The sequence below is a fragment of the Coregonus clupeaformis genome, chromosome 36 (assembly GCF_020615455.1).
Source record: "Coregonus clupeaformis isolate EN_2021a chromosome 36, ASM2061545v1, whole genome shotgun sequence".
NCBI lineage: Eukaryota > Metazoa > Chordata > Actinopteri > Salmoniformes > Salmonidae > Coregonus > Coregonus clupeaformis.
The window spans coordinates 37,171,937-37,198,035 of record NC_059227.1 but is presented as its reverse complement, the minus strand read 5'-3'; the positions used below and the strand labels follow the sequence as shown (position 1 = coordinate 37,198,035).

Sequence of the window (26,099 nt, the reverse complement as noted above, 5' to 3'; positions counted from 1 at the left end):
AATAGTCATTAGATTAGATCATCATGTAATTGAAGCGGGAGTGTTTTCACTAAAAGATTTACAGCAGCACCACCACGAACAGAACAAGGGCAAAGATGTGCTTTGATATTATTAATCTGTCTTACACACTGCTGGAGATCTGTGTAATGAGACTGAATAAGAGAGAGAGTCCGAATCAAGCGTGCTCGCTAGAGCAATCTGAGCACACACACCCACACACACACTCCCAAGGAGGTGGTGGTTGTGTCGAGGGCTGTGATTGGTTGATCCTGTGGACAGGGAAGTGCTAGTGTAGTAGGGTTGTATGACTGAGATGTAGATGGTCCATGGCGGAGGGGTCAGGACTCGCTCTAAGGATCTGAAGGCTTTCTCCTGGGGCTTTATCTCTGTCCCCCTAGCTGTCAGGGCAGCGCAGGCTGACTAGTTCATATTATCCATCCACAAACCTGACATCTCTAATTCAATTCCACACAATCTGCATATGCTGTGCTATGACATTTATAGTGCATTACCAATTAGATATACAGGTAACTGCCAGAATAATGGAAACACTTGAGTACATGAGGGATACAAAGTATATTGAAAGCAGGTGCTTCCACACAGGTGTGGTTCCTGAGTAATTAAGCAATTAACATCCCATCATGCTTAGAGTCATGTATAAAAATGCTGGGCAGGCCATTATTTTGTTTTACATGGCTATACCACTATAGGATGACATTGCTCCTATCCACAGGGCAAGAGTGGTCACTGAATGGTTTGATGAGCAGGAAAATGATGTAAACCATATGCCATGGCCGTCTCAGTCACCAGATCTCAACCCAGTTGAAGACTTATGGGAGATTCTGGAGCGGCGCCTGAGACAGCATTTTCCACCACCTAGGGTTGGGCGGGATCCAGATTTTCATACCATCATAACGTTTCTGTACCATACGGGGTACACGGTATTACCTGAGTGCACACAAGGGGCGCTATTTCAACAACAAAGAAACATTTAGGCAACAGGGATCTTGATCCAGGAGGGGATTGAATGTCTCTGCTGTAACCAAGAAACTTGATCTTGACATCTATCCACTTAGCTAACAAGTTAGCAAACCAAATGCATAGCTGGAGCACTGGGCTGGATATAATTTAGATTTCGTATAGTTATACTGAACGTATAGTTATAAGCAGTGGCGTAACACACACCACCGCAGCCCCTGTCATAAAAATGTTTTACGGCATTGAAAATCATACAGTTGTTATTTCGAAATACTCCTGTATACGGTATAAACTGTATATCGCCTGGTGTCAGTATATCGCCCAAAATGGTGTCGCATCCCTCCAATAGAGTTCCAGACACTTGTAGAATCTATGCCAAGGTGCACTGAAGCTGTTCTGGCTCGTGGTGACCCAATGCCCTATTAGGACACTTTATGTTGGTGTTTCCTTTATTTTGGCAGTTACTTGTACACCTAGGAGAAGGTAGCCTTTGTTGATTATACACAAATATAGCTTATAGTGTATGTGACATTTCTAGTGTATCAACAATTAGATATACACCTACACTACTTGAAAGTGAAGGTAGGCTATGTTGTGTTATACACAGATAGAGCATAATAGTCTAAGTTTGAGGAAAAGTCATGTTTGTGATAGTGATAGGACAATAGCAGCGTATTGAAAGAGGATGTAGCTGTGTAGGTCCTTTGGTGGAGGAGGGTCTGCTCTGTGTTGTGTCATGATAAGACTGCAGCCTGCAGCGCCAGCCGTGCTGCTGACAAGGAAGGATGGCCAATCCCCTAATCATCCCCTAATCCACCGGCCAGACGACTGACATCCTCCAGACTGACTGCAGAACAGCCCTGTTGTTGTATACTTTGAGATCACTGAGGATAGATAGAATATAGACTAGTGAAGTGTATAATAATAATCTGAATGAAAACTGTTTTGTTCCATCAAAAAGAAAATGTAATATATATTTTTTTTTTATTCATACAGAATACGTCTGATGCCTCTTCGATTTCAGTTTGAAATTATTGCATCAGTAGCATTTGCTTTTGTTGTAGGCATCAGACGTATTCTGTATGAAGGAATAAGGCTCTCCGCTTCTCAGGCTGAGACCGTGAAGCGTGCAGGGAGCTGAGAGAGAAAGAGAGAGAGAGAAACTGGTGTGTTGCCATGGTGATCGGATTCACAGAGCCTAGTCCCCGTATCACCGGGGTTGGAGCAATGTGGCAGGATTGAGCCTCCGACTGTGGAGGAATCCAGTCACTTCTTCTGTGCACAAACAGAGAGCAGCAAGATAAACGGCCCTAGCAGTCATGTGTAATTATCACCTTAGAGGCATGGCACCCAGCCCCAGTGATTTATGAGACGTTTGAAGGACTGCTGAATGCCCCAGCTGTAAATTATAGACAATTGATTTAGTCTCAAAAATTACTCTTTAGACATTTCCAGTTCCCTTTGTCATCTTGTGTGAGTCAATGAGTTTATGGACCACTACACTCAATTGTTGATTAGTGGCGCACAATATCCACTGTCAGATCTCTATTGACCCACATGGACTTACAGTATATCTGCCAGCATTCCACTTTACTATCGTCTGCTGCTGATAAGATGTATTATGAATGAGACTGGCTGGCTGTGCTGGGTCTCAGATGCTGCTGTGTGTGTGAGAACCTCTCTCTCAGTACTGTTTGGTTTATGACATGGCCTTATGGATGGGGGCATAGAAGAGCAATTACATAATGCCAAATTGCCAAATGCCACCCTCCTCTCCTCCAACCTTATCTGGTAACAAAACTGCTACCTCATACTTCCTGGGGCACTGTTTTCCTTTTTCCCCCCAGTGAGTCGGCTGTACAAACAAACAGCTAGCATCCCGGGAGACAAGAGGTTCTGGCTCGGGCTCTCCCTCTGTGTGTTGCAGAGCAAATGGCAGCCAGGCCAGGTCCCACTCAGGGAGAGATAGCAGAGCAAGCGCCCGGCGCTGCTGCTGTTAAAAATAGCTGCAGCCCCAGCACTGGAAACAATGAATTCTGACAAGGAAGGAAGTTGTTCAACTTGAGGATAATCTGACCGAGAGAGGCAATAGTCATTCAAGGTAGTCTGAGGCACTCGAGGTCTCCTGGCCGCTCCCACTACTGAGGTTATGGGGTGTTGCGTACAAGCCCACATCTGGTGCATTAGCAACACCTCGACACATAGCAGACACCACACTACTTAATGACTACAATTTTACACCTTAACTCTGTTCAACTGTTTCCCAGCTGGCACATATGACACCTAGTGAGTCAGTCAATAGGGTCAGGAGAGGATATGCCACTATGTAAGCTGAACCAGGGCCTGTAACCATAGAGTCGCAAAGTAGGAGAGCAGATCTTGGATCAGTTTTGCCTTTTCAGATCATAATGAGTAAGATTATGTGGACAGGGGGAGGTGATAATAGAGCAGCATGTTTTTTGAATACGGGCCCAGTACTCCACCACCAGTCAATGTTTTAGGCAGCAGGTAGCCTAGCGGTTAGCGCGTTGGGACAGTGACTGAAAGGTCACTGGTTCGAATACTGAATGTGATAAAATCTGTCGATGTGCCCTTGAGCAAGGCACTTACCTCTCATTTGCTCCAGGGGTGCCGTACTACTATGGCTGATCCTGTAAAACAACACATTTCACTGCACATATTCGGTGTATGTTAACAATAAAACATCCAATTTTTTTGCACTATACCTCACAGAGGAGGAAACAGACATGGATTTCACAGTGATAAAGGAGAATTTAAGAGCTGAGACATTGTCATCACAAAACACAGAGGATCTCGGTGGAAGATCTCTGAGCTGTTTCCGCAAAACATCAGTCTCCCTCTCTCTCTCTCTCTCTCTCTCTCTCTCCCTTGTGTAGGCGTTGAGCTCAATGACACATCGTCTGGTCACAGTACACTGCAAACATTGATCTGAGAGCGAGGTGGGAGTGATAGGGAAGTCGTGTTGATATATTGGCAACACAATGTTTCCTATCTCACCACCAAACATTAACCCCGGAATGAAGGTGTGACTCACACAGGAAATACACAAGACCTAAATATCACTTCTGTTATTTCTACAGTCAAAAAACATCTTGCTACACTCTTGATATGATGCGTCTGTGGTCTAAATATTATTTAGCATACAGTGTAAACCACAATATACTGATTTGGTGCAGCCTTTTGCCTTATGCCTACTGTATTTGAAAAAGGCATTAATATGTTATGGATGGCTCGTTATGAGAGGAAGCGGTGACACTTTTTTTTTGTCCCTTGAAGTTACTTTTATTTGTCTATTGAAGTGACTAAGCAAGCTGAAATTAGTGATACCAACTGAGATTCATATATAACAAAAGTCTTGTAGGTTTTGTTATTTGTCTTGTGTGCAGCCAGAGTGTGTGTATTGTGTCAGGCTGTTGTTGTGATGCCCAATGGAGGAAGGGCGGATGCAGGGGCTGGCAGCTGAGATCCAACAGGCTCTATGTCAGCCCTAAGGCCAGCTGGGTCACTGCCATGTTGCCATCCCCTGGGACCTGGCATCCTACAGTAGCAGTACTCACAGACACACAGCCCATCGCTTCACCACAGAGCCTCTCTAACTAACTCATCTCCCATAGGGGGTTCCGGCAATAACGCCTGTTTACGGGAGAACAAGATACTATTAGATACTAAACGAGGCTCTGTAAGAACATTATCTTCTCCCAGATCTCCATAGGATGCATGATGCTCTCTAATCACATTATAAACCACATGATTTATTGTATATAAACCACATGTGATTTATTGCATGGTTAAACGCGGTGGAACTGGGGGAATTTTTGTATGTAAAAGTCAGAAAATGTATGCACTCACTACTGGATAAGAGCGTCTGCTAAATTACTGAAATGTAAATGTAAAACATAGAAAGACGCTAGTGTTCACATTTATGTTGATGGTACTTACCAGATAAAGTTCTCTTTTTGATGCAGAGATAGAGCAACAGTCACAATAGCAGCACTCTAGAAAGCAGGCAGGAGTAACTAATGGTAGACGGTTGGATCTTAAGAATAAATCAGAGTGGGACGGCCATTTTAGTAAATTGCTTCGACTTTCAAAGGAAATTGCTCTGAAAATTGGGAGTATTTATTGCCCCGGGGCTTGTGTCAATAGCTGAGAAGGGACACAGTAGTAGGTGGCACTGCATGCCTCTCTCCTCACAGGACGACGCAGTATTAAACTCCCTCCCAGGGTTCAACGTGGGTCACCAACCCTGCATGTGGGCACTGGCAGTCAGGCTGCACAGAACCCACTGTCATTGTCGGGCCGCCCATCCATCCGACTCCCAGGGCTCGGCCCAGGTCTAGACCTGCAGGCAGCCAGCTGCCAAGCCTCTCTCTATGTGTCTGAGGTGAGGGGAAAGTAGAGTAGAGCGGCACAAGACACACAGTGCTGCCCGGGTAACAGATGAGCCCTACTTTTCACTCAGGACCCATTTGTAGCATAATGACCCAGAGACAGAGTGAGACGGAGGGAGGTAGGAGGGAGGGAGGAAGGGGGAGGGGGGAGGGAGGTAGGAGGGAGGGAGGGAGGTAGGAGGGAGAAGGGAGGGAGGGAGGTAGGAGGGAGGCGGGAGGGAGGCGGGAGGCGGGAGGAGGGAGGTAGGAGGGAGGTAGGGAGGAGGGAGGGAGGAGGAGGGCGGTAGGGAGGGAGGTGGGAGGTAGGAGGGAGGTAGGAGGGAGGGAGGTAGGAGGGAGGATGGAGGTAGGAGAGAGGTAGGAGGGAGGTGGGAGGGAAGAGAGAGGGAAGGAGGAGGGAAAAGAGGAGAAGAAGGAAGAAAAAAAGGGGTGGGGGGAGGGGGGCAGTGAGAATCCAGAACATTTTGGGTCTGAATTTATGACTACCGTCGGAGCTGCACTCTGTCATCCCAGCCTTGTTACTGGACTGGTTCTCCTGGCGGAGCCACTAAATATAGCCTAGACATCCCTCCTGCGCTGCACCGCGCGCCACTGCCCTGAAGAAAAAAGAAAAGAACCTCACAAGTTCGCTCGCTGTGGAAAGGTGGCTGGCTGTACGTCCCCTCCCTCCCTCCCTCCCTCCCTCCCTCCCTCCCTCCCTCCCTCCCTCCCTCCCTCCCTCCCTCCCTCCCTCCCTCCTCCCTCCCTCCCTCTTCTAGCCTGTCTGAAAGAGCCCCCATCAGTACACCGGTGTGGTCACTCCGTAGACCTCTATAACTATCGGTCTTCATTACATGGCACTCAGAGGGGCCATCATCAAAGACAAGAGTCATCTTCTCTTCGTATAGACCACATGGAGCAGGCAGGATGTGGATGTGTTCCATCACCCTCCCTCTCTTCTTCCCTCTGTAGCCACTGCCATGCCCTGGCTAGTAGTGGCAGGGAGCCTGCAGGGCCCAGTGTGTCTACATGCACATGTAGAGTGAGATGAGAAATGGTCTCAACGACTCTGGAAGGACTGAGGGCTTCTAATGAGGAAATTCAAGCTTCTCACTCTCTCTCTGGGATAAATTGACATCTAGATTTGCTCTTCAGTGGAGAGTGATTTCAATGAATAGGCACCTTGCTTTGTCCTCTGAAGTGAAGCACTTACCCCAGGTGATGGGACCATCTGGTACAGAAAGAGCAGTGAGCCGTCCCCCCCGTCCCCCCCCCCTCCCTCCCAGTGGCGTCAATTCACTAAACTAGGGTATGGCGAAATGGGGTGGGGGGAGGGGAATTTCAAAGGTCTGTGGAACAGCATATAGAATGTCAACCACTGCTCAACCTCATCATAAATTCACTAATTGACTTGTGGAATGGCGCAGGCAGTGCAACATGAAATAGATGCATAATACACACTATCAAGTCACAACAAGGCCGACTTCAAATGCCGACATCAATGTGAAAGTAACCGGTGAATAAAACAGCTGACCAGAAATGCAAACTATGCCAGATAAATCCTACACATGCATTGAAATAAAAGGCATACATCAAACGACTTACTTAGGCTTATAATCGATAAGGAATCATGAAGACAAACAAACTCGACCAAAGAATGACGAAAATCACGAAATACAAAAGGAAAATCTACACATGCCTTAAATGATTCAGCACCGCTGAATGGACAGCGCCGCCATACAGGTAGGCATAGTGAAGCTCCGTGGCGTGGTGCTGAATGGACAGTGCCTCTGTCTAGTAGCCAGCCACTGTCTCGTACACTTCCCACCAGCATTGTCTTGTGCGCTTCCCGCTCATTTTTGCATTTGCCTGTCTGCGTTATTCGCCACTCGTCAGGGAAGGGAAACATTCTGCGAATACTGAAGCACTGTATCAACAAGGTGGTTCTGAGAATATTGAAACGTATCAACAAACAAGGCGGCTCTGAGAATATTGAAACATTTTGTATCAACAAGGCTGCGCCAAGAATATTGATGCTGCAACATAGTATCCAACGAGGGGGCGGCTCATGTAATTTTTTCCCTGGGCCAGCTTGTCTCAGTTTGATATTATTGTGTTGCTTACACAGAAGTTGCACTGTCTGGGTGCTAATTATATATTTTTTAAAACAGCCCTACATCCACACTATAGCTAAATAACTTAGCAATATTTAATTACGTTTTGCCAGCAAGATTGATCTGTAAGAACATCTCATTTTAATTGAGGAAGATGGGCAAACAAGACTGATAGAGTGAGAGGTTTACGTTGTGGTCCTCTGTAGCTCAGCTGGTAGAGCACGGCGCTTGTAACGCTAAGGTAGTGGGTTCGATCCCCGGGACCACCCATACACAAAAAAAAAAATATGTATGCACGCATGACTGTAAGTCACTTTGGATAAAAGCGTCTGCTAAATGGCATATTATTATATTACATTTATTATACCGGAGGAAGGTAGGCTACAGGTAGGGGGATGCAAGCAGATGATGATGCTGAAGTAAGTCTACAGCAAGTAGTTCATCATTAATGATTTGTATTATCTCAATTATCATTCTGTCACTGCATGACAATGCACATTTGTTATAGCCTACAATTTGTATTGTCTTGAAGCCAAAAATAGTCCATAGGGAAATGCTTTAAATAGCAAGTTGTTCAGTTGTTTATTCTCATACCAATAGGCTACATTAAACCAAATTGCACTAGTCTACTGCTATCACAACCTATATTTTAATAGGAATAAAATATATTTTTGGTTTCGAATGATCACCAAAAAGGAGGGCTCCTCACCTCCCAATTCCCAATTAAATTAGCCCCTGGCTATCAGATTACAACAAGGCTTACAAGGCCGAGTTCAAATGCCGACATCAAATTCAAAGCAAGCAGCACACTGCCTATAAGCAGCTGACCGGCAAAACAAACTGGCAGTGTCTCTGCTCTCTGCTTTCTAAACGACAGAGAAAAGGCCTGAGAAGAGCAGCTGCACTCCTCCAACACGCTAAACAGACATTGTATTTTAATCGGGATTGGAACGATTTTAGTCAACTTTTTTATTGCCTACTTAACATTTTTGCTCTTGAGCTAGAGTATGGCCACTGCCAAACCCAACTGACACCCCTGTTCCCTCCCGTTTTACTTTGTTCCAGAGAGGCAGCCATGGGGAGAGAGAGCAGAGCGGAGGAGAGTGGCAGGTCCTCTCATCTTGCCAAGCTCTCTGGCTGTCTTCCTCTGGCTCTTTGTTATTCCTCCTCTCCTCTCTTTCTCTCTGCCATCCTGTTTCCCTCTCTCTCCTCTCTTTTCCCCCAAGCTACTCTGCTACAGCTTTCTGGTGCTGTGAGATCTAGCTGGGCTGGATCTGTGTGTAATGTATGTAGGTACAGATGTAGAATCTTAATTTGATCACTCCTTTGTTGCTGAGAATTGTCCTGCACAGCAGGAAATGCAAACTTGTAGTGTATTCAAGGTACAAAAAGGTTTCTAAAGTTAGTAATTTCTATTTTAAAATGTCAGACTTGATTTTCCCTAACCAAAAATGTATCAACCCCTACAAAAATGTCCATTAATTATAATCCACATAATAATTCACATTTCCTGTTGATGCAGGATTATTTTCTTGCTGTAGCAAACTGGCTCAAATTAAGATCCTATATCTGTATTAGAAGGTTTGCCAGTACCCGAGAGAGCAGAAAAATCAGGCTATTGATGCTCTGTGAGAGAAAAATTATCACATCCTCCTGGATATTGTCAGCAAATCCATGCAGCTAATATGGGGGGTCAATGTATTGTGATTTTGCAATTATCAGGATTTTATTGCCAATGATTTTTTCTCCAGGTTAGTGTTGCACTCAGAGCCGGATTAACAAATAATAGGCCCCGGGGCTTTGTTCTTTTTTTCTTATATTTTTTTTGGGGGGGCGGGGGGGTACTCAGTGGGGGTTTCAACCTACTATTGAGAATTTGAATGGTAGAATACCCAAGGTGCAATTTCAAACTTTTGTTGTGCATCAGCAGTTTTTCTCTTGTTATGTCAGTCACTGACAGTCACTCAATTAGCCATGTCAGTTAACAATTTTTAGATTGGTAAATTAGTTTAGCCAGCTAAACTTGTAGTAATCATGGCCGAATACTGGCCAGGCACGCAGGGCACTTTCACTGAGATATCATTAACATGGCATAAGTCATGGCAAAATGTGTAGAATTGCAGGTAATTTACTTTCTCTCTGCCGTCAAGAGGGGGGCAACCAAATTCTCGCTTATTGCAGTAAAAAAAATATATATATACAGTATATATATATATATATATATCATATATATATATATATATATACATTTCCATTTTTCTCTGCCTTAAGGGCCCCCTACGGGCTTGGGCCCCAGGACTTCAGCCCCATGTAAGCCCTTGCATTAATCAGGCCCTCGTTGCACTCTATGTGACTGTAGGTGTCAAAGAAAGTATGGCTTTGCATGTTTCTTTTGTTCTGCAGTCCCTGTGGATTATTGCAGGTAGATAGTATAGATGTTACATATCATACACTCTAGTCCATGCCTGTCCCTCCTTGAGCTGTCACACTGGCACCTTTCCAAGCTAGCAGAGACAGATGGAAAGACACTAGTTTCTTAGATCACCTTGTCCCCCTCTGCCTGAGAATAGGTTTCATGTTCAATATTTGAGGTTGGGAAAGAGAGAGAGTGCTGAAGGCTTGCTACTTGTGTTATTGAGGCACATTCTATATCTCTAGTCCTGACAATGGTGTTCCTTCACCATCTACTGGTGAAATGTGGCATTACAAATTTTTTTTTTTCACCTTTATTTAACCAGGTAAGCCAGTTGAGAACAAGTTCTCATTTACAACTGCAACCTGGCCATGATAAAGCAAAGCAGTGTGATAAAAACAACAACACAGAGTTACATATGGGGTAAAACAAAACATAAAGTCAAGAATACAACAGAAAATATATATACAGTGTGTGCAAATGTAGCAAGTTATGGAGGTAAGGCAATAAATAGGCCATAGTGCAAAAAATTACAATTAGTATTAACACTGGAATGATAGATGTGCAAGAGATGATGTGCAAATAGAGATACTGGGGTGCAAATGAGCAAAATAAATAACAATATGGGGATGAGGTAGTTGGGTGGGCTAATTTCAGATGGGCTGTGTACAGGTGCAGTGATCGGTAAGGTGCTCTGACAACTGATGCTTAAAGTTAGTGAGGGAGATAAGAGTCTCCAGCTTCAGAGATTTTTGCAATTCGTTCCAGTCATTGGCAGCAGAGAACTGGAAGGAATGGCGGCCAAAGGAGGTGTTGGCTTTGGGGATGACCAGTGAGATATACCTGCTGGAGCGCATACTACGGGTGGGTGTTGCTATGGTGACCAATGAGCTAAGATAAGGCAGGGATTTGCCTAGCAGTGATTTATAGATGGCCTGGAGCCAGTGGGTTTGGCTACGAATATGTAGTGAGGACCAGCCAACAAGAGCGTACAGGTCAAAGTGGTGGGTAGTATATGGGGCTTTGGTGACAAAACGGATGGCACTGTGATAGACTACATCCAATTTGCTGAGTAGAGTGTTGGAGGCTATTTTGTAAATGACATCGCCAAAGTCAAGGATCGGTAGGATAGTCAGTTTTACGAGGGCATGTTTGGCAGCATGAGTGAAGGAGGCTTTGTTGCAAAATAGGAAGCCGATTCTAGATTTAACTTTGGATTGGAGATGCTTAATGTGAGTCTGGAAGGAGAGTTTACAGTCTAACCAGACACCTAGGTATTTGTAGTTGTCCACATACTCTAGGTCAGACCCGCCGAGAGTAGTGATTCTAGTCGGGTGGGTGGGTGCCAGCAGCGTTCGATTGAAGAGCATGCATTTAGTTTTACTAGTGTTTAAGAGCAGTTGGAGGCTACTGAAGGAGTGTTGTATGGCATTGAAGCTTGTTTGGAGGTTTGTTAACACAGTGTCCAATGAAGGGCCAGATGTATACAAAATGGTGTCGTCTGCGTAGAGGTGGATCTGAGAGTCACCAGCAGCAAGAGCGACATCATTGATATACACTGAGAAAAGAGTCAGCCCAAGAATTGAACCCTGTGGCACCCCCATAGAGACTGCCATAGGTCCAGACAACAGGCCCTCCGATTTGACACATTGAACTCTATCTGAGAAGTAGTTGGTGAACCAGGCGAGGCAGTCATTTGAGAAACCAAGGCTATGAGGTTGTGGACAGGTCGATGAAGACGGCTGCACAGTACTGTCTATTATCGATCGCGATTATAATATATCGTTTAGGACCTTGAGCGTGGCTGAGGTGCCCCATGACCAGCTCGGAAACCGGATTGCATAGTGGAGAAGGTACGGTGGGATTCGAAATGGTCGGTGATCTGTTTGTTAACTTGGCTTTCAAAAACTTTCGAAAGGCAGGGCAGGATGGATATACATTGGGGGAAAAAAGTATTTTAGTCAGCCACCAATTGTGCAAGTTCTCCCACTTAAAAAGATGAGAGAGGCCTGTAATTTTCATAATAGGTACACGTCAACTATGACAGACAAATTTCTTAAAGATATTTTTTTTTCCAGAAAATCACATTGTAGGATTTTTAATGAATTTATTTGCAAATTATGGTGGAAAATAAGTATTTGGTCACCTACAAACAAGCAAGATTTCTGGTTCTCACAGACCTGTAACTTCTTCTTTAAGAGGCTCCTCTGTCCTCCACTCGTTACCTGTATTAATGGCACCTGTTTGAACTTGTTATCAGTATAAAAGACACCTGTCCACAACCTCAAACAGTCACACTCCAAACTCCACTATGGCCAAGACCAAAGAGCTGTCAAAGGACACCAGAAACAAAATTGTAGACCTGCACCAGGCTGAGAAGACTGAATCTGCAATAGGTAAGCAGCTTGGTTTGAAGAAGTCAACTGTGGGAGCAATTATTAGGAAATGGAAGACATACAAGACCACTGATAATCTCCCTCGATCTGGGGCTCCACGCAAGATCTCACCCCGTGGGGTCAAAATGATCACAAGAAAGGTGAGCAAAAATCCCAGAACCACACGGGGGACCTAGTGAATGACCTGCAGAGAGCTGGGACCAAAGTAACAAAGCCTACCATCAGTAACACACTACGCCGCCAGGACTCAAATCCTGCAGTGCCAGACGTGTCCCCCTGCTTAAGCCAGTACATGTCCAGGCCCGTCTGAAGTTTGCTAGAGTGCATTTGGATGATCCAGAAGAGGATTGGGAGAATGTCATATGGTCAGATGAAACCAAAATAGAACGTTTTGGTAAAAACTCAACTCGCCTTTTTGGAGGACAAAGAATGCTGAGTTGCATCCAAAGAACACCATACCTACTGTGAAGCATGGGGGTGGAAACATCATGCTTTGGGGCTGTTTTTCTGCAAAGGGACCAGGACGACTGATCCGTGTAAAGGAAAGAATGAATGGGGCCATGTATCGTGAGATTTTGAGTGAAAACCTCCTTCCATCAGCAAGGGCATTGAAGATGAAACGTGGCTGGGTCTTTCACATGACAATGATCCCAAACACACCGCCCGAGCAACGAAGGAGTGGCTTCGTAAGAAGCATTTCAAGGTCCTGGAGTGGCCTAGCCAGTCTCCAGATCTCAACCCCATAGAAAATCTTTGGAGGGAGTTGAAAGTCCGTGTTGCCCAGCGACAGCCCCAAAACATCACTGCTCTAGAGGAGATCTGCATGGAGGAATGGGCCAAAATACCAGCAACAGTGTGTGAAAACCTTGTGAAGACTTACAGAAAACGTTTGACCTGTGTCATTGCCAACAAAGGGTATATAACAAAGTATTGAGAAACTTTTGTTATTGACCAAATACTTATTTTCCACCATAATTTGCAAATAAATTCATTAAAAATCCTACAATGTGATTTTCTGGATTTTTTTTTCTCATTTTGTCTGTCATAGTTGACGTGTACCTATGATGAAAATTACAGGCCTCTCTCATCTTTTTAAGTGGGAGAACTTGCACAATTGGTAGCATGACAAAATACTTTTTTTCCCCACTGTAGGTCTGTAACAGTTTGGATCTAGAGTGTCACCCCCTTTGAAGAGGGGGATGACCGCGGCAGCTTTCCAATCTTTGGGGATCTCAGACGTTACGAAAGAGAGGTTGAACAGGCTAGTAATAGGGGTTGCGACAATTTCGGCAGCTAGTTTTAGAAAGAAAGGGTCCAGATTGTCTAGCCCAGATGATTTGTAGGGGTCCAGATTTTGCAGCTCTTTCAGAACATCAGCTGTCTGAATTTGTGTGAAGGAGAAGCGGGGGGGCATGGGCAAGTTGCAGCGGAGGGTGCAGAGCTGGTGGCCGGGGTAGTGGTAGCCAGGTGGAAAGCATGGCCAGCCGTAGCAAAATGCTTGTTGAAATTCTCGATTATTGTAGATTTATCGGTGGTGATAGTGTTTCCTAGCCTCAGTGCAGTGGGCAGCTGGGAGTAGGTGCTCTTATTCTCCATGGATTTTGTCCCAAAACTTTTTAGAGTTAGTGCTACAGGATGCAAATTTCTGTTTGAAAAAGGTAGCCTTCGCTTTCCTAACTGCTTGTGTATATTGGTTCCTAACTTCCCTGAAAAGTTGCATATCGCGGGGGCTATTCGATGGTAATGCAGTACGCCACAGGATGTTTTTGTGCTGGTCAAGGGCAGTCAAGTCTGAGGAGAACCAGGGGCTATATCTCTTCTTAGTTCTGTATTTTTTGAATGGGGCATGTTTATTTAAGATTGAGAGGAAATTACTTTTAAAGAACAACCAGGCATCCTCTACTGACGGAATGAGATCAATATCCATCCAGGATACCTGGGCCAGGTCAATTAGGAAGGCCTGCTCGCTAAAGTGTTTTAGGGAGCGTTTGACAGTGATGAGGGGTGGTCGTTTGACCGCGGACCCGTTACGGACGCAGGCAATAAGGCAGTGATCGCTGAGATCCTGGTTGAAGACAGCGGAGGTGTATTTAGAGGGTAAGTTAGTCAGGATGATATCTATGAGGGTGCCCATGTTTACGGATTTAGGGTTGTACCTGGTAGGTTCGTTGATCATTTGTGTGAGATTGAGGGCATCTAGTTTGGATTGTAGGATGGCCGGGGTGTTAAGCATATCCCAATTTAGGTCACCAAGCAGTACGAACTCTGAGGATAAATGGGGGGCAATCAATTCACATATGGTGTCCAGGGCACAGCTGGGGGCTGAGGGGGGTCTGTAGCAAGCGGCAACAGTGAGAGACTTATTTCTGGAAAGGTGGATTTTTAGAAAAAAACTGTTTGGGCACAGACCTGGATAGTATGATAGAGCTCTGCAGGCTATCTCTACAGTAGATTGCAACTCCACCCCCTTTGGCAGTTCTATCTAGATGGAAAATGTTGTCGTTGGGGATGACATTTTTGGTGGCCTTCCTAAGCCAGGATTCAGACACTGCTAGAACATCAGGGTTGGCGGAGTGTGCTAACGCAGTGAATAACTCAAAATGTCTATTCATCAAACTCTTCCATGATCATTCACTCAATTAATCAAATTTAAGTCAACGCTGTATGAGGTCAGATGTGAAAAGTAATTCTTAATTTCTTTATTGGCAGGTAAAACTTCCATTCCCTGTTAATCAAATCACAAATCTTCCACGGAACGACTTCCAAATGATGGTAAAAATGCACAAACTGACCTCAGAGCAGCTGGAGTTCATCCATGATATCAGGCGGCGGAGTAAGAACCGCATCGCAGCGCAGCGTTGTCGCAAGAGGAAGCTTGACTGCATCATGAACCTGGAGTGCGAGATCAGAAAACTGGTGAGTGTGTCTGTAGATCTACATGACATGTCATTCTCTCTCATAGACTGTAAATGCTATCTCCTGTATACCCACCCCTACCTTGTCACAACACAACTGATTGGCTCAAACGCATTAAGAAGGAAACAAATTCCACAAATTAACTTTTAACAAGGCACACCTGTTCATTGAAATGCATTCCAGGTGACTACCTCATGAAGCTGGTTGAGAGAATGTCAAGAGTGTGCAAAGCTGTCATCAAAGCAAAGGGTGGCTACTTTGAAGAATCTCAAATATAAAATATATTTTGATTTGTTTAACACTTTCTGGGTTACTACATGATTCCATATGTGTTATTTCATCGTTTTGATGTCTTCACTATTATTCTACAATGTAGAAAATAGTAAAAATAAAGAAAAATCCTTGAATGAGTAGGTGTGTCCAAACTTTTGACTGGTAGTATATGTATATGACATGTCATTCTCTCTCATAGATATCCTGTAAATGCTACAGTACATAGTGTATAGACCTACTGGCATTCCACATACACATATAGAAATGCACACGCTGTCAGACAACTGCCTCCTCCTTCACACGTAGGCTATTCTCAATTTCACACATTGCTTTCTTATTTTTGACCAGCTTTTGGATAATTTATTTTTTTCCCCTGTGATTGGTTCAGATCACAGACAGGCAATAATATTGTAAGCACATAGATAAAGAATCACACTGCTTTCTATAGACCAGGGGTGTCAAACTAATTTTTCCCCGCGGGCCGTATGTTTGACACACCTGCTATAGACTGTAGAGTAGTAGAACAACGTAGTGTCTATATATAACAGTTCTCTCCCTGGACTTACTAATGATAACATTTTGACAGCGCAACAAACATTACCTTGGGATAGAGCGATATTAATTACAACAACATTGTGTCAGCACTTTCACGCCAGCTAACTGCCCTCCAGCTGCCATGCTGTCAAAGTACCGTCAGCTGTGTGTAGGCTCTCCTACCTCCTTGCCCCCGCATTTCCATGGCATGGCGGTCTCTCACAGGCAGCCGCCACGCTTTTTCCGTGAGGGGGGTGGAGCTGCGAGCCTCTGATGTGTTGTGTGTGTCAACCGTACACACATAAACACACACACACTAGTGCTTTCCTCTCCACAGAGGACTGACAGCCTTCCCCTTGATATCACCCAGCAGCATCTTAGATATGAGAACATCATCATCAAACATCTTTCCACCACCTCGTTCCTTTTTACCTCAGTGCACACAGCACCCTGGAAATGCTTGCTCATCACAAACCTAATCAAAAGTATGCTCACGATTGAAACAAATGGTTTAATATATACGCTTAGGGAGCAAATAATATAGGCCATGTGAACACTTTTATGTTGATATGAAGAAATGAATACCATGCATTATGTATCTACTGGATATTTCATACTGCTGCTAGAGGCTGTGTTTACAGAACATTAGCTGCAGCCTCAAAGGGCTTAGCAGTGTGTATGTGTCTCTTTCCTCCTTGTCAGACCACAGCTCATGACATTAGTCCTCATCACTAATATTTCCTTTTGTGTCCATCAGGTGAACGAGAAGGACAAGCTGCTGGCAGAGAGGAACCAGCTGAAGGAGTGTATGGGCGAGCTGTGGGAGAACTTCTCCTGTCTGTCCCAGGAGGTCTGCAGGGACAGGCAGCTGAGCCCGGAGCAGGTCCAGTCCCTGAACCACCACTGCCCTGTCCTGAAGCCCGGCACCAACACCACCACCACCACCACCACCACCACCACTGCCAGCAACGCTGCCTCCAACAGCATTGACCTCAACACCCACTCCAGCTCAGCCACCCTGGAGCCCAGCTTCCTCAAGTCCTACGGGCCCTCAGAGAGTGAGCCTGATTGGGCCATGGGCAACGGGGCTGATGGGGGGCCAGGTAGCAATGAGGCGGGGGGCCAAGAGCCAAGTTTATACATGGAGGCGGGGCTCTCGTTCAATGAACAGTCCAATCAGACGGTGACGGTAGACTTCTGCCAGGAAATGACTGATAAATGTACAACTGATGAACAGCCAAGAAAGGACTGTACTTAGTAAACTGTGGTTTTAATATCTGTTTTTTATTATTTAATTTGTAGTTTTTATTTTCTTCTGACAAACCCCTTCCTTGGGGTTGGTGAGATGTTCAGCCTCTACCAGTGTTCTTTAAACAACACGTTTTTTGTTTGTTTTTATTTATGTATTTTTGTTGTATTTTTATAGGTTGACACTACAGTTGTCTTAACAGCAATACTGTTCTCCAGGTATTCTCCTCTCTGTAACCATGACAGAGTAGGAACTTCCCACACAAAACTCTGCACACAATGGTGCTCCACCTTGCCCCTGCAGGAAGCAACCTCCACAGTGGACACACTGTTCTCTATCAATACAGTCTACTCACAGGGATGGGCAAAGATCACATCTTCAATTCAAACCTCAATGGACCTAACAGCAACTCTCTTTGTCTCTTGATCTACCTACAGTTTCTATCTCTCTGTCTCTCTCGCTATCTCTCTTTCTATGTCTCTCTATTTCTCTCACTCTCCCTTTCTCTCTCTGTGTGTCTCTCTCTCACTCTCTCCTACTCTGTCTATTTTCTATCACTATTTCTACATCTTTCTCTCTATTTCTCTATCTTGCTATCTTTCGTATTCTCTCCCTCTGTCTCGTGGCCCTTGTCACAGCAATTCAAACTCAGGAAAATATATTCTGAATGTTCAACATGATTAATGAAAATAAGAATACAGCTTCTGTACATGAGAGATTTCTGAAGCAGTTAGACTGTAAATGTTCATATGCAAAAATGTCTTCTGCGTCACTCATTTGCAGTTCCTGTACAGCAAAACGATGTGTACAGACAGTACCTAAACATTCCTCCTTTGCCTTGCTCAGCACTGAAACGAAAGAGAAAAACAAACGATTTGGCAGGTGGTTCCCAAATAGCAATGTTCCCACACATCAGCAAAACCATTGTATTTGGATGTTGTAATGGTAACTTCCAAGTGCTTGTCTGGGCAGAACGTAATAACGTATAATGTATATAGTATGGCGCATGGTGACTGTCACAGTAATATTGTACAGGTAGTGGCTTAGACGTTTCTTTTTCACTGGGGTTATATCAAGCACCTTTTTTCTAAGGGAAAATATTTGCTTTGCTTTTTCCTGACTAAAGGAAAATTCCCCATAAGGGTGGGTGTTCTTAAACTCAGGAAATCAGCTTGATACACACACACACACTCACCCACACACAAACACGCACACACAGAGACACGTGCGCACACACACACACACACACACACACACACACACGGATGTTGCTGGCGAGAACAGTGTAAAGTATGTTATTAACACATCCATTCAAACGTTGACACCTCTTTAAATGTGAAAAAGAGTTTAGGCTTGTTGTGTTTTTGGCAAAACATTCTTTCTTTGTATCAGTATTTAAAGATGCTATATGTATGATGGTGAAACCTCTCACAGACACCCTTTGAATTTCTTTAGTGTTATGTTTCAATGTTGTCAAGAAGTTTGAGAGTAGATATTCTGTCTGTAACAAAAAAACATACACAAAATATTTATATTTGACTAAGGATACATTCTCCAATGAATCTGGGCTCAAGATCAGGCACTTTCCTTCCAGCACCAGATACTCAGTTGTAACTAGTTCTAATAGCACTTCATAGAGGGTCTAGGTCCGGTTCAGAGCCCTGAAAACACTGATACTGAAGCACTTGAATTGGCACTTCAATTAATACATCTTATTGATAAGTTTATATTGATATAAATATCTCTATGAAGACATTAAATTCAAAAACCTACAGCAAACAGGTTTATTAACAAAAAGGAAGCTAACATTATAATATTTAGAGAGTGTTCATCTTATATTTGTATTTCTTTAAGAATTGAATAATTTCATTGGGACTTCAGTTCATGTGAAAGCATGATATAGTAACATGTTTGCCCTGATTGTACATTTGTTGAAAACATAATATTCTGTGATGTGAATGCATGCTGCCTGTATATTTTACCTAGTTATTTTGTCTAGCTTGTGTTTGCTTCTAACGATAGTCCTCAACTAAATTATTTAGTCTATCTTTTGATGAACAATATTTACATTTATAACGTAAATATACAGAAATAATACTCGTATCTGTTTAACAGGGATGTGCTTGAAAATACAAAACATGAGAAATAGAGCCAGAACCTATGAAGAGGAGTGAATTCAATTGGAATAGAAAGCTTTACTCATAACCTTAACTTAATTTAGGATGAAAAGCTATACAGTGTCAGAAAGATAATATACACTTTGATGACTGTCTGCAAATTCTCCTTGGCGTTACCCGGCTGCCCTCTCTTGGACACAGTTGTGTAGTAGTCTAGTCTTGACTGATATCAAATGCTGTTGTGATATTAGAGTGCAGCTTTGTAGAGTATGTCTGTGTTTCGCAGTGTGCTAGTCTGATTATTTGACCATATAATTATTTCCCTAAGATTTTAGTTAGACCCGTATACAGTCATACACAGACAACCACAAACATGCACACAAATATAAATACACACACGATACATGTCCAATGGCATTCTTATGTAAAGAAGGATTGAGTCTAGAGCAGTTGTAATTGTTGTTTGTGAGGTTCTTCTTCCACTTTGGCTTTTCTCTGATTCATATGCTATCACTGAAGTGGAACAATATCCATCAGTCTCCATTATCAGGTACAAAACAGGAAACACATTTGTCAAACCACATGCAGTTCCTACCCAATAAATGTACTTTTTCTTTCTAGTTTTTGAAGTAAAAGTGTAAAGCATAACGTTCCACCAGAAAAACCCACTCTCATTAGGCTAAACTTTGACAAATGTCTAATTTGGGGGAAAATGTATTGAAATTCATAAAGTTGATATTGTCCTCGGCCCATCAAAGCTATACCAATAGATATCACTCAATATCTGTTTTTAGATGTCTTTATAATTATATTATGATTAATATTGATGTTGTTCTTTGGATAGCAATGAGTGCATAGCATATTTCTGGTTTGTACTGTACGCAACATTTACAATTCCTCATAATTGTTTATTCTCTAGCTAGAGCCCCTAGATTGATATCCAGTAAAGGTTGGTTGGTGGATGCAGATAGAGACCCACTGGGCACAGACATCATTTCAAAGTCTAGTTTTGATATACATTTGGTTGAGTTGTCAACTAACGTAAATTCAATGTGAAATCAACAGCAAAAAAATCACCATGTCATTAGAGTTCGGTTAATTATGGAATTAACTTTATGTTTATGACTTTTTGCAAATCCAATTAGTTTTCATCGTTGATTCACCGTCATCACATTCAATTGTTTTGTTGAAATGATTTGGAAACAACGTTGATGCAACCAGTTTTTACCCAGTGGGAGGTGGTACAAAGTAATGAGGGGTTTTTAATGTAGCTCCTTCCTCCGGTCAATTGCCAGTCCAGACCTCTTAGCCGTCTAGTCCTGAGAGAGCTACTCCATGCTTGCTATGCTATATGGGGTGTTACTATTGGGACCAGTGGTTGAAAGTAGTACATGGTCGGGTCACCTCTACAGTCACCTCAAGCATTACAGGTCATATAAGCTTGTTGTGTGTCATCATCTCATTCACAGAGATTCGTCTGGTTGACCTAAACCAGGACTAGTCATTGCTCTCGTATATCGTCTCAGGGTGCCAAGCGTTTTATTTCTCAATTTCTGAATCTGGAGCAGACTTTTGTACTTTAGCTGGTTTTTGGCTTTGTTTGAGTGTCTGAAAGTATAGCTCACTTCTATCCTCTTGTTTTATACTCCCGAAGCTAATTTCTACAATTACAAATACGGAATAATAATCTTTGCACAATACAGATCAAACTCATTAAGAGCTGCATTAAGAGAGAGTACTCAATACATTGGAGTAAAACACATATATAATTGAATTATGTTTTGGTAGTAAATACAATAATTTCTTAGATTTCTCTCAAGTTCCTTACCTCTGCAGTTTTTTACAAGCCAAAACTCAAACAAAAGGTAATGTTATTTGATTTGTTAACTGGCTATGGTAATTAGTTGGTGGATATTTGTTGCAAAGCTAGGTGCGTTGAATGCATTATCTTTTTGAGAGGCTTTTTTTTGTGCTGCTTCTCTGAAAGAAAACAAAAACACTGTCTCTCCAACTCCAAAGGTTGTTCTTTTGAAAAGATGAACAAAACTTGCCTTTTTCACAAATTGCTCAACTTTATAATACAATATACTGGTATCCTGATTGAATGCACAGGCTGAGATCATTTTAGGAGTAAAAGAAAAGTTTGATATGTTTACAAAACGGTGTCACATGTCATGATGTGTTTATTACATTTGCGATGTAAGTAGAAATTGCTAGGTTAAAATGGGACTGATGGTTAGTGTTTTTACATCTATAAACAAAAAATGATGCGTTTCCTCAACTTTTCTTTTCATAGAACTGGGGATGTTTCAGAGTTACATGGATACAAGTGCACCTCCAATTTTTGCCTTAGAACTTGCAGAGGCTTACGCCCCCCATCCCTGAGTCACCACCAGTGCAGACCTTCTCACACTTATCTACCTGTGAAATCCTTCATACCTCTCATTACTGGTCAATGACTGTATCAGCAAACTTCATCAGGTGTTTTTTCTACATGCTTTTTACACAGATTATATGGATTATTGTATTAGTAGATTTTGGTGCATCATTTTTTATGTAATATAGCTCTTAAACTTGTAGTCACAAAGTAGTTTTTCTCTCGTTTTTCTAGAAGACAGTTTTTTGTTAATATTGTCAATTTGAAATAGCTGTTATTTGCTTATTCTCTACTAAGAGTCCTTAACTTTTTAATTTTTAAATGCTACACGACCCTAATTAATTAAAATGACTTAATAACCATTGTAAATACGGTATTGTGCAAACCCCATTTTCATTCATTTCAATTGCTAGTGTTATATAAATGACATTTTTGTCTAGACACCATTTCTGTTTATGAAATAAAGAAACATCATGTACATTATTTGGTCTTTTTTTATATCTGCATATGCAGATACACATTGTTGAGCATGAAAACCCCAAGCAACGATATCAAGAAAGATGACAAGTGTTGAATATATTGTATTTAATAGAAAAAACATCCATAACAGGGTTCATCAATAAATTCACATTTTGTTGAATTTGAAGAGCCCTTCTATCTCCAACTTTATCATCATTCTGTACGGTAAACAATATCAAAGTGCTTCCAAAAATCATTCTTACATTTTTTTGATAAAATATTTTGTAAAGTGGAGGTTATCATATCCCACAGTGTTTTAAGTGTATTAGCGATCACAAACTATGAGTCTTTTAAAAATGTAGAATTTCCTTAGAAGGCCATTGTCTCATCATATGAACATGCTCACTTTAAGCCAAATGTCATTTTAACGTGTGCAAAATGTCATTACAAGTAGCTTGCAGTCATACATTCCACAGAAATTCTATTAAATGTGATACCGCAGATGTTTATTGCAAAGATAGCATGTGACAAATACAAAATTAGAACTACCCATGCCAACATAATTGTACTAAAGCGTTTACTTCCCATCTACAATAGAGAGCAATAGTAATGCCGTCTTTTTGTAGAAACTAACTCCGACATGGCTCGTTGGCCAAAGCCTATGGGGAAATGAATGGCATATTTTGGAGGCATTTTGGATAAATCCCGAAAATAAGGCCTGTATTAAACGCAATCTTAGTAGAGGTCTTATACGTTTTGTTCTATGATATAATCTTCAACAGCTAACGTCACTTTTTCTGAATTTTGAAGCAATTATATAATCAAAACAAGCTCATAATTCATAAGGGTAATGTTAACTGAATGATATTATCTCATTTATCCCAAAGCCCCATTCATTTCCCCCATAGGAATGGCTGAACGAAACAGTGGTAAATAATTTCCAGGTTTTAGGATTACAAGCTGGCGAGCTCTATACATATGTTATTATGAATACAATTAGGCAATTAGAAGGGAGTGTCGCTTTGCGATCAGGGTCCCCAGATCCTTCTGGTCCCTCAGCCAGTTCTCACTTTTTCATGATTGAAGACAATTCCAGAATCATGCTCTGAAAGAGTGAAAATATGCAGTAGTTATTTAATCGGAATCTTTAGAAATACATGATGAGAATCTTACAATGCACATCCTCCATTTTGAAAATCATATTGCGTAATGGCTCTACTTACCATTGACATTCTTCGTCCACTAGCTGGAGGTGGGGTCATAGGTGGGCTCTCTCCTTGGGCGATACGCTTGGCCTCTGTGTCCGCCCCACTCCCAGAGTTCGGGCTATCAGGAGGACTGGCCAGGTTGGTCTGAGAGAGTCCCCGGGACATAAAACTAGCCTTCCTCGCCGTGGGATAGTAGTCACTGTCAGGTGAATCACTCACGTCACTGTAGTCCTGCAGAGCGCTGACCCGGCTCTGTTTGCGCAGCTGGTTCTGCAGGGCTGCTGGTATCTCCATATGGCTGGCCATGAGGGAAGGTGGTGGCTGTGCTCCGTCGTGCCTGGGGTGGCCTGAGCCTTTAAGTCCGTTGGAGTCATCACTGGTGCATGAGTGGTTCCTCTGGTCCAGAGTGTAGCGGCGCTCCACGGCCCCCAGCTGTCTAGGATACTGCTCTGAACCGTTGGTGCCACCACCATCGTTGTGAGGAGCTACTGAAGGCATGTACGATGGGACAGCATCCATTGTGTAGGCCGTCTGAGTGAACTGCATCATCTTTTGGGGAGATGAGTTTGTAAGGACACACACCTGCTGGACCATGGAGTTTTTCTTGGACCTGTATACTATGCTGTCATCATCTGCACCTTTATTTCCATACAGACTTTGTTTGACTTTCTTCACTCCCAGGTGGAATATTTCGAGGAGATTCAAAAACAAAGAAACCCCAGCGATGACGAGCATGAAGATCATGAAAATGTTCTTCTCAGTTGGTCTGGACACAAAGCAATCCACACTGTTTGGGCAAGGCAATCTCTCACATTTGTACAAAGGATCCAGCCCAATTCCATAGAGTACATATTGTCCCACTATGAAGCCAACCTCCACCACTGACCTTGTCAAGATATGGAAAACATATGTGCGAAGCAAGGAGCCCCTGAGTGGAGCTTTCCTTACTCTCTTCTGTTCCTCCAGCTTCCTCAGCTCCTTCTCTATCATCCTCAGTCTGTCTTCATCAACAGGCTCAGCGCCCTCTAGCTCTGCTTTCAGGAAAGCTTTCTTCTTGTGTCTCTCTTTTTCAAGGGCCCTCAAACGGTACAGTGCATGTCCCATGTACACCAGAGAGGGAGAGGACACGAAAATGATTTGTAACACCCAGTATCGGATAAGAGAAATGGGGAATGCATCGTCATAGCACACATTCTTACACCCAGGCTGGTCCGTGTTGCACACAAACTCACTCTGCTCATCATCCCAAACATCCTCTGCTGCCACACCAAGTACGAGCATCCGGAATATGAAAAGGATGGTTAGCCAGATTTTTCCCACAATGGTTGAATGAATATGTACCTCTTCTAAGATACTCCCCAACAAGTTCCAATCCCCCATCTTCTGTTTCACATATCCTTATGCTGTAAAAAAAAATTAACAAACACACACAAAAAAAAACTGATTTGACATAAACTTCCACTGGGCCATGGTATAACATAAATATATGGGCCATGGTATAACATAAATATATTACAGTATAAGCAATTATTTCATAAAGGCTTACTGTGTATATTTTTCATGATTGCAAAACAATTGCCTTTTACTAAATTGATCGATCCAATAAGGCAAAATAAAATAAAACATCTCAAACGATTTAAGAGTTAGAATTAACTTACATTTCAACTAGGTTGTCTGTTCCACTTGCTTCAGAAAGAACCGATTATTTGGTATAATTAAAGTTTTGTTTCCACAGATTGAAGAGATCGGCAACCCATCTCTGAGCATAGCTACAGTGAGTGTCTCTCCAATCTGTTGCAAGCAGGACTCATAAAATGCAAGGATCGATCCACCAAACGACTGGACAATTACCCGGGGCTAGCTTTAACACGCAACTGTTGACAGCAGGACACCACACAGACACAGTAGGACATGTTATCAATACTGCCAACCATCTCATGGCGTAGCTCTGGACGTCAATAAAAGTCAAATGCATGCTATTTAAACTCTCCAAATAGTTTTTATCTTTACTATAGGTTGTGATTATGTTTGTATATTACCTAACTAATTGTATTCAACTGACCAAGTCAAAGTGACCAATCTATTGGGCCAGACAGAATGATCAATGTGTCATGTCCCAAGTTAACTGCATGATGAGCTATTTCAGACATTGGACTAGTCTGGCCAAGCCTCCTGACCAAGCTCTGTTAATTTAATGAATGAAATCGTTAACAGATGACACAATTAGAACAAATTCACATTGTTGCCATTGATATTTAGTAGACCATTTAGATTCCTGAAAATTAGTTAACCATTTAATAATTCTCAATTATTAGAAACAGGAAAATAAATCCTTAGGGAATGTATGAAACACTTAATTGTACATTGCATGGTACTGTGTGGTTGCAATAGCCACCGTTAATAATACACCCAAATGTGATTCTAACCTCATGATCCCATTCCATTACACTGATTTATCATGAAAGAGAATGTGTCCTTAGAATCATTCTGAAATAAAGTTGAATGAAGTTATAGCAGTGGTAAGCTAAGGTAAGTAAACCCTAAGGCAAATCCCCGCCTTATCTTAGCTCATTGGTCACCATAGCAGCACCCACCCGTAGTCTGCGCTCCAGCAGGTATATCTCACTGGTCATTCCCAAAGCCAACACCTCCTTTGGCCGCCATTCCTTCCAGT

General features: G+C 42.7%; 2 protein-coding genes across 3 annotated transcripts in view; one reads left to right on the top strand and one right to left on the bottom strand.

Annotated features, from left to right (window-relative positions):
* Positions 1–22,228, top strand: part of LOC121552898 (transcription regulator protein BACH2) — a 124,859-nt gene extending 102,631 nt beyond the window's left edge. For both annotated transcript variants that reach the window (XM_041865991.2, XM_041865992.2), the window contains exons 4-5: positions 15,002–15,208; positions 16,773–22,228. In XM_041865991.2, the coding sequence (XP_041721925.2) occupies positions 15,002–15,208; positions 16,773–17,273 (708 nt within the window). In that variant the 3' untranslated portion in view covers positions 17,274–22,228. The remainder of the gene's footprint in view (positions 1–15,001; positions 15,209–16,772) is intronic.
* Positions 22,229–22,415: 187 nt separating this feature from the next.
* Positions 22,416–25,401, bottom strand: LOC121552899 (gap junction Cx32.7 protein-like). Its single transcript, XM_041865993.2, has 3 exons — positions 25,084–25,401; positions 23,441–24,828; positions 22,416–23,322 (listed from the first exon to the last, which is right to left on the bottom strand). The coding sequence occupies exons 2-3, from the start codon at positions 24,803–24,805 to the stop codon at positions 23,284–23,286; spliced, it is 1,404 nt and encodes a 467-aa protein (XP_041721927.1). The 5' UTR covers positions 24,806–24,828; positions 25,084–25,401; the 3' UTR covers positions 22,416–23,283.
* Between the last annotated feature and the right edge of the window lie 698 nt (positions 25,402–26,099).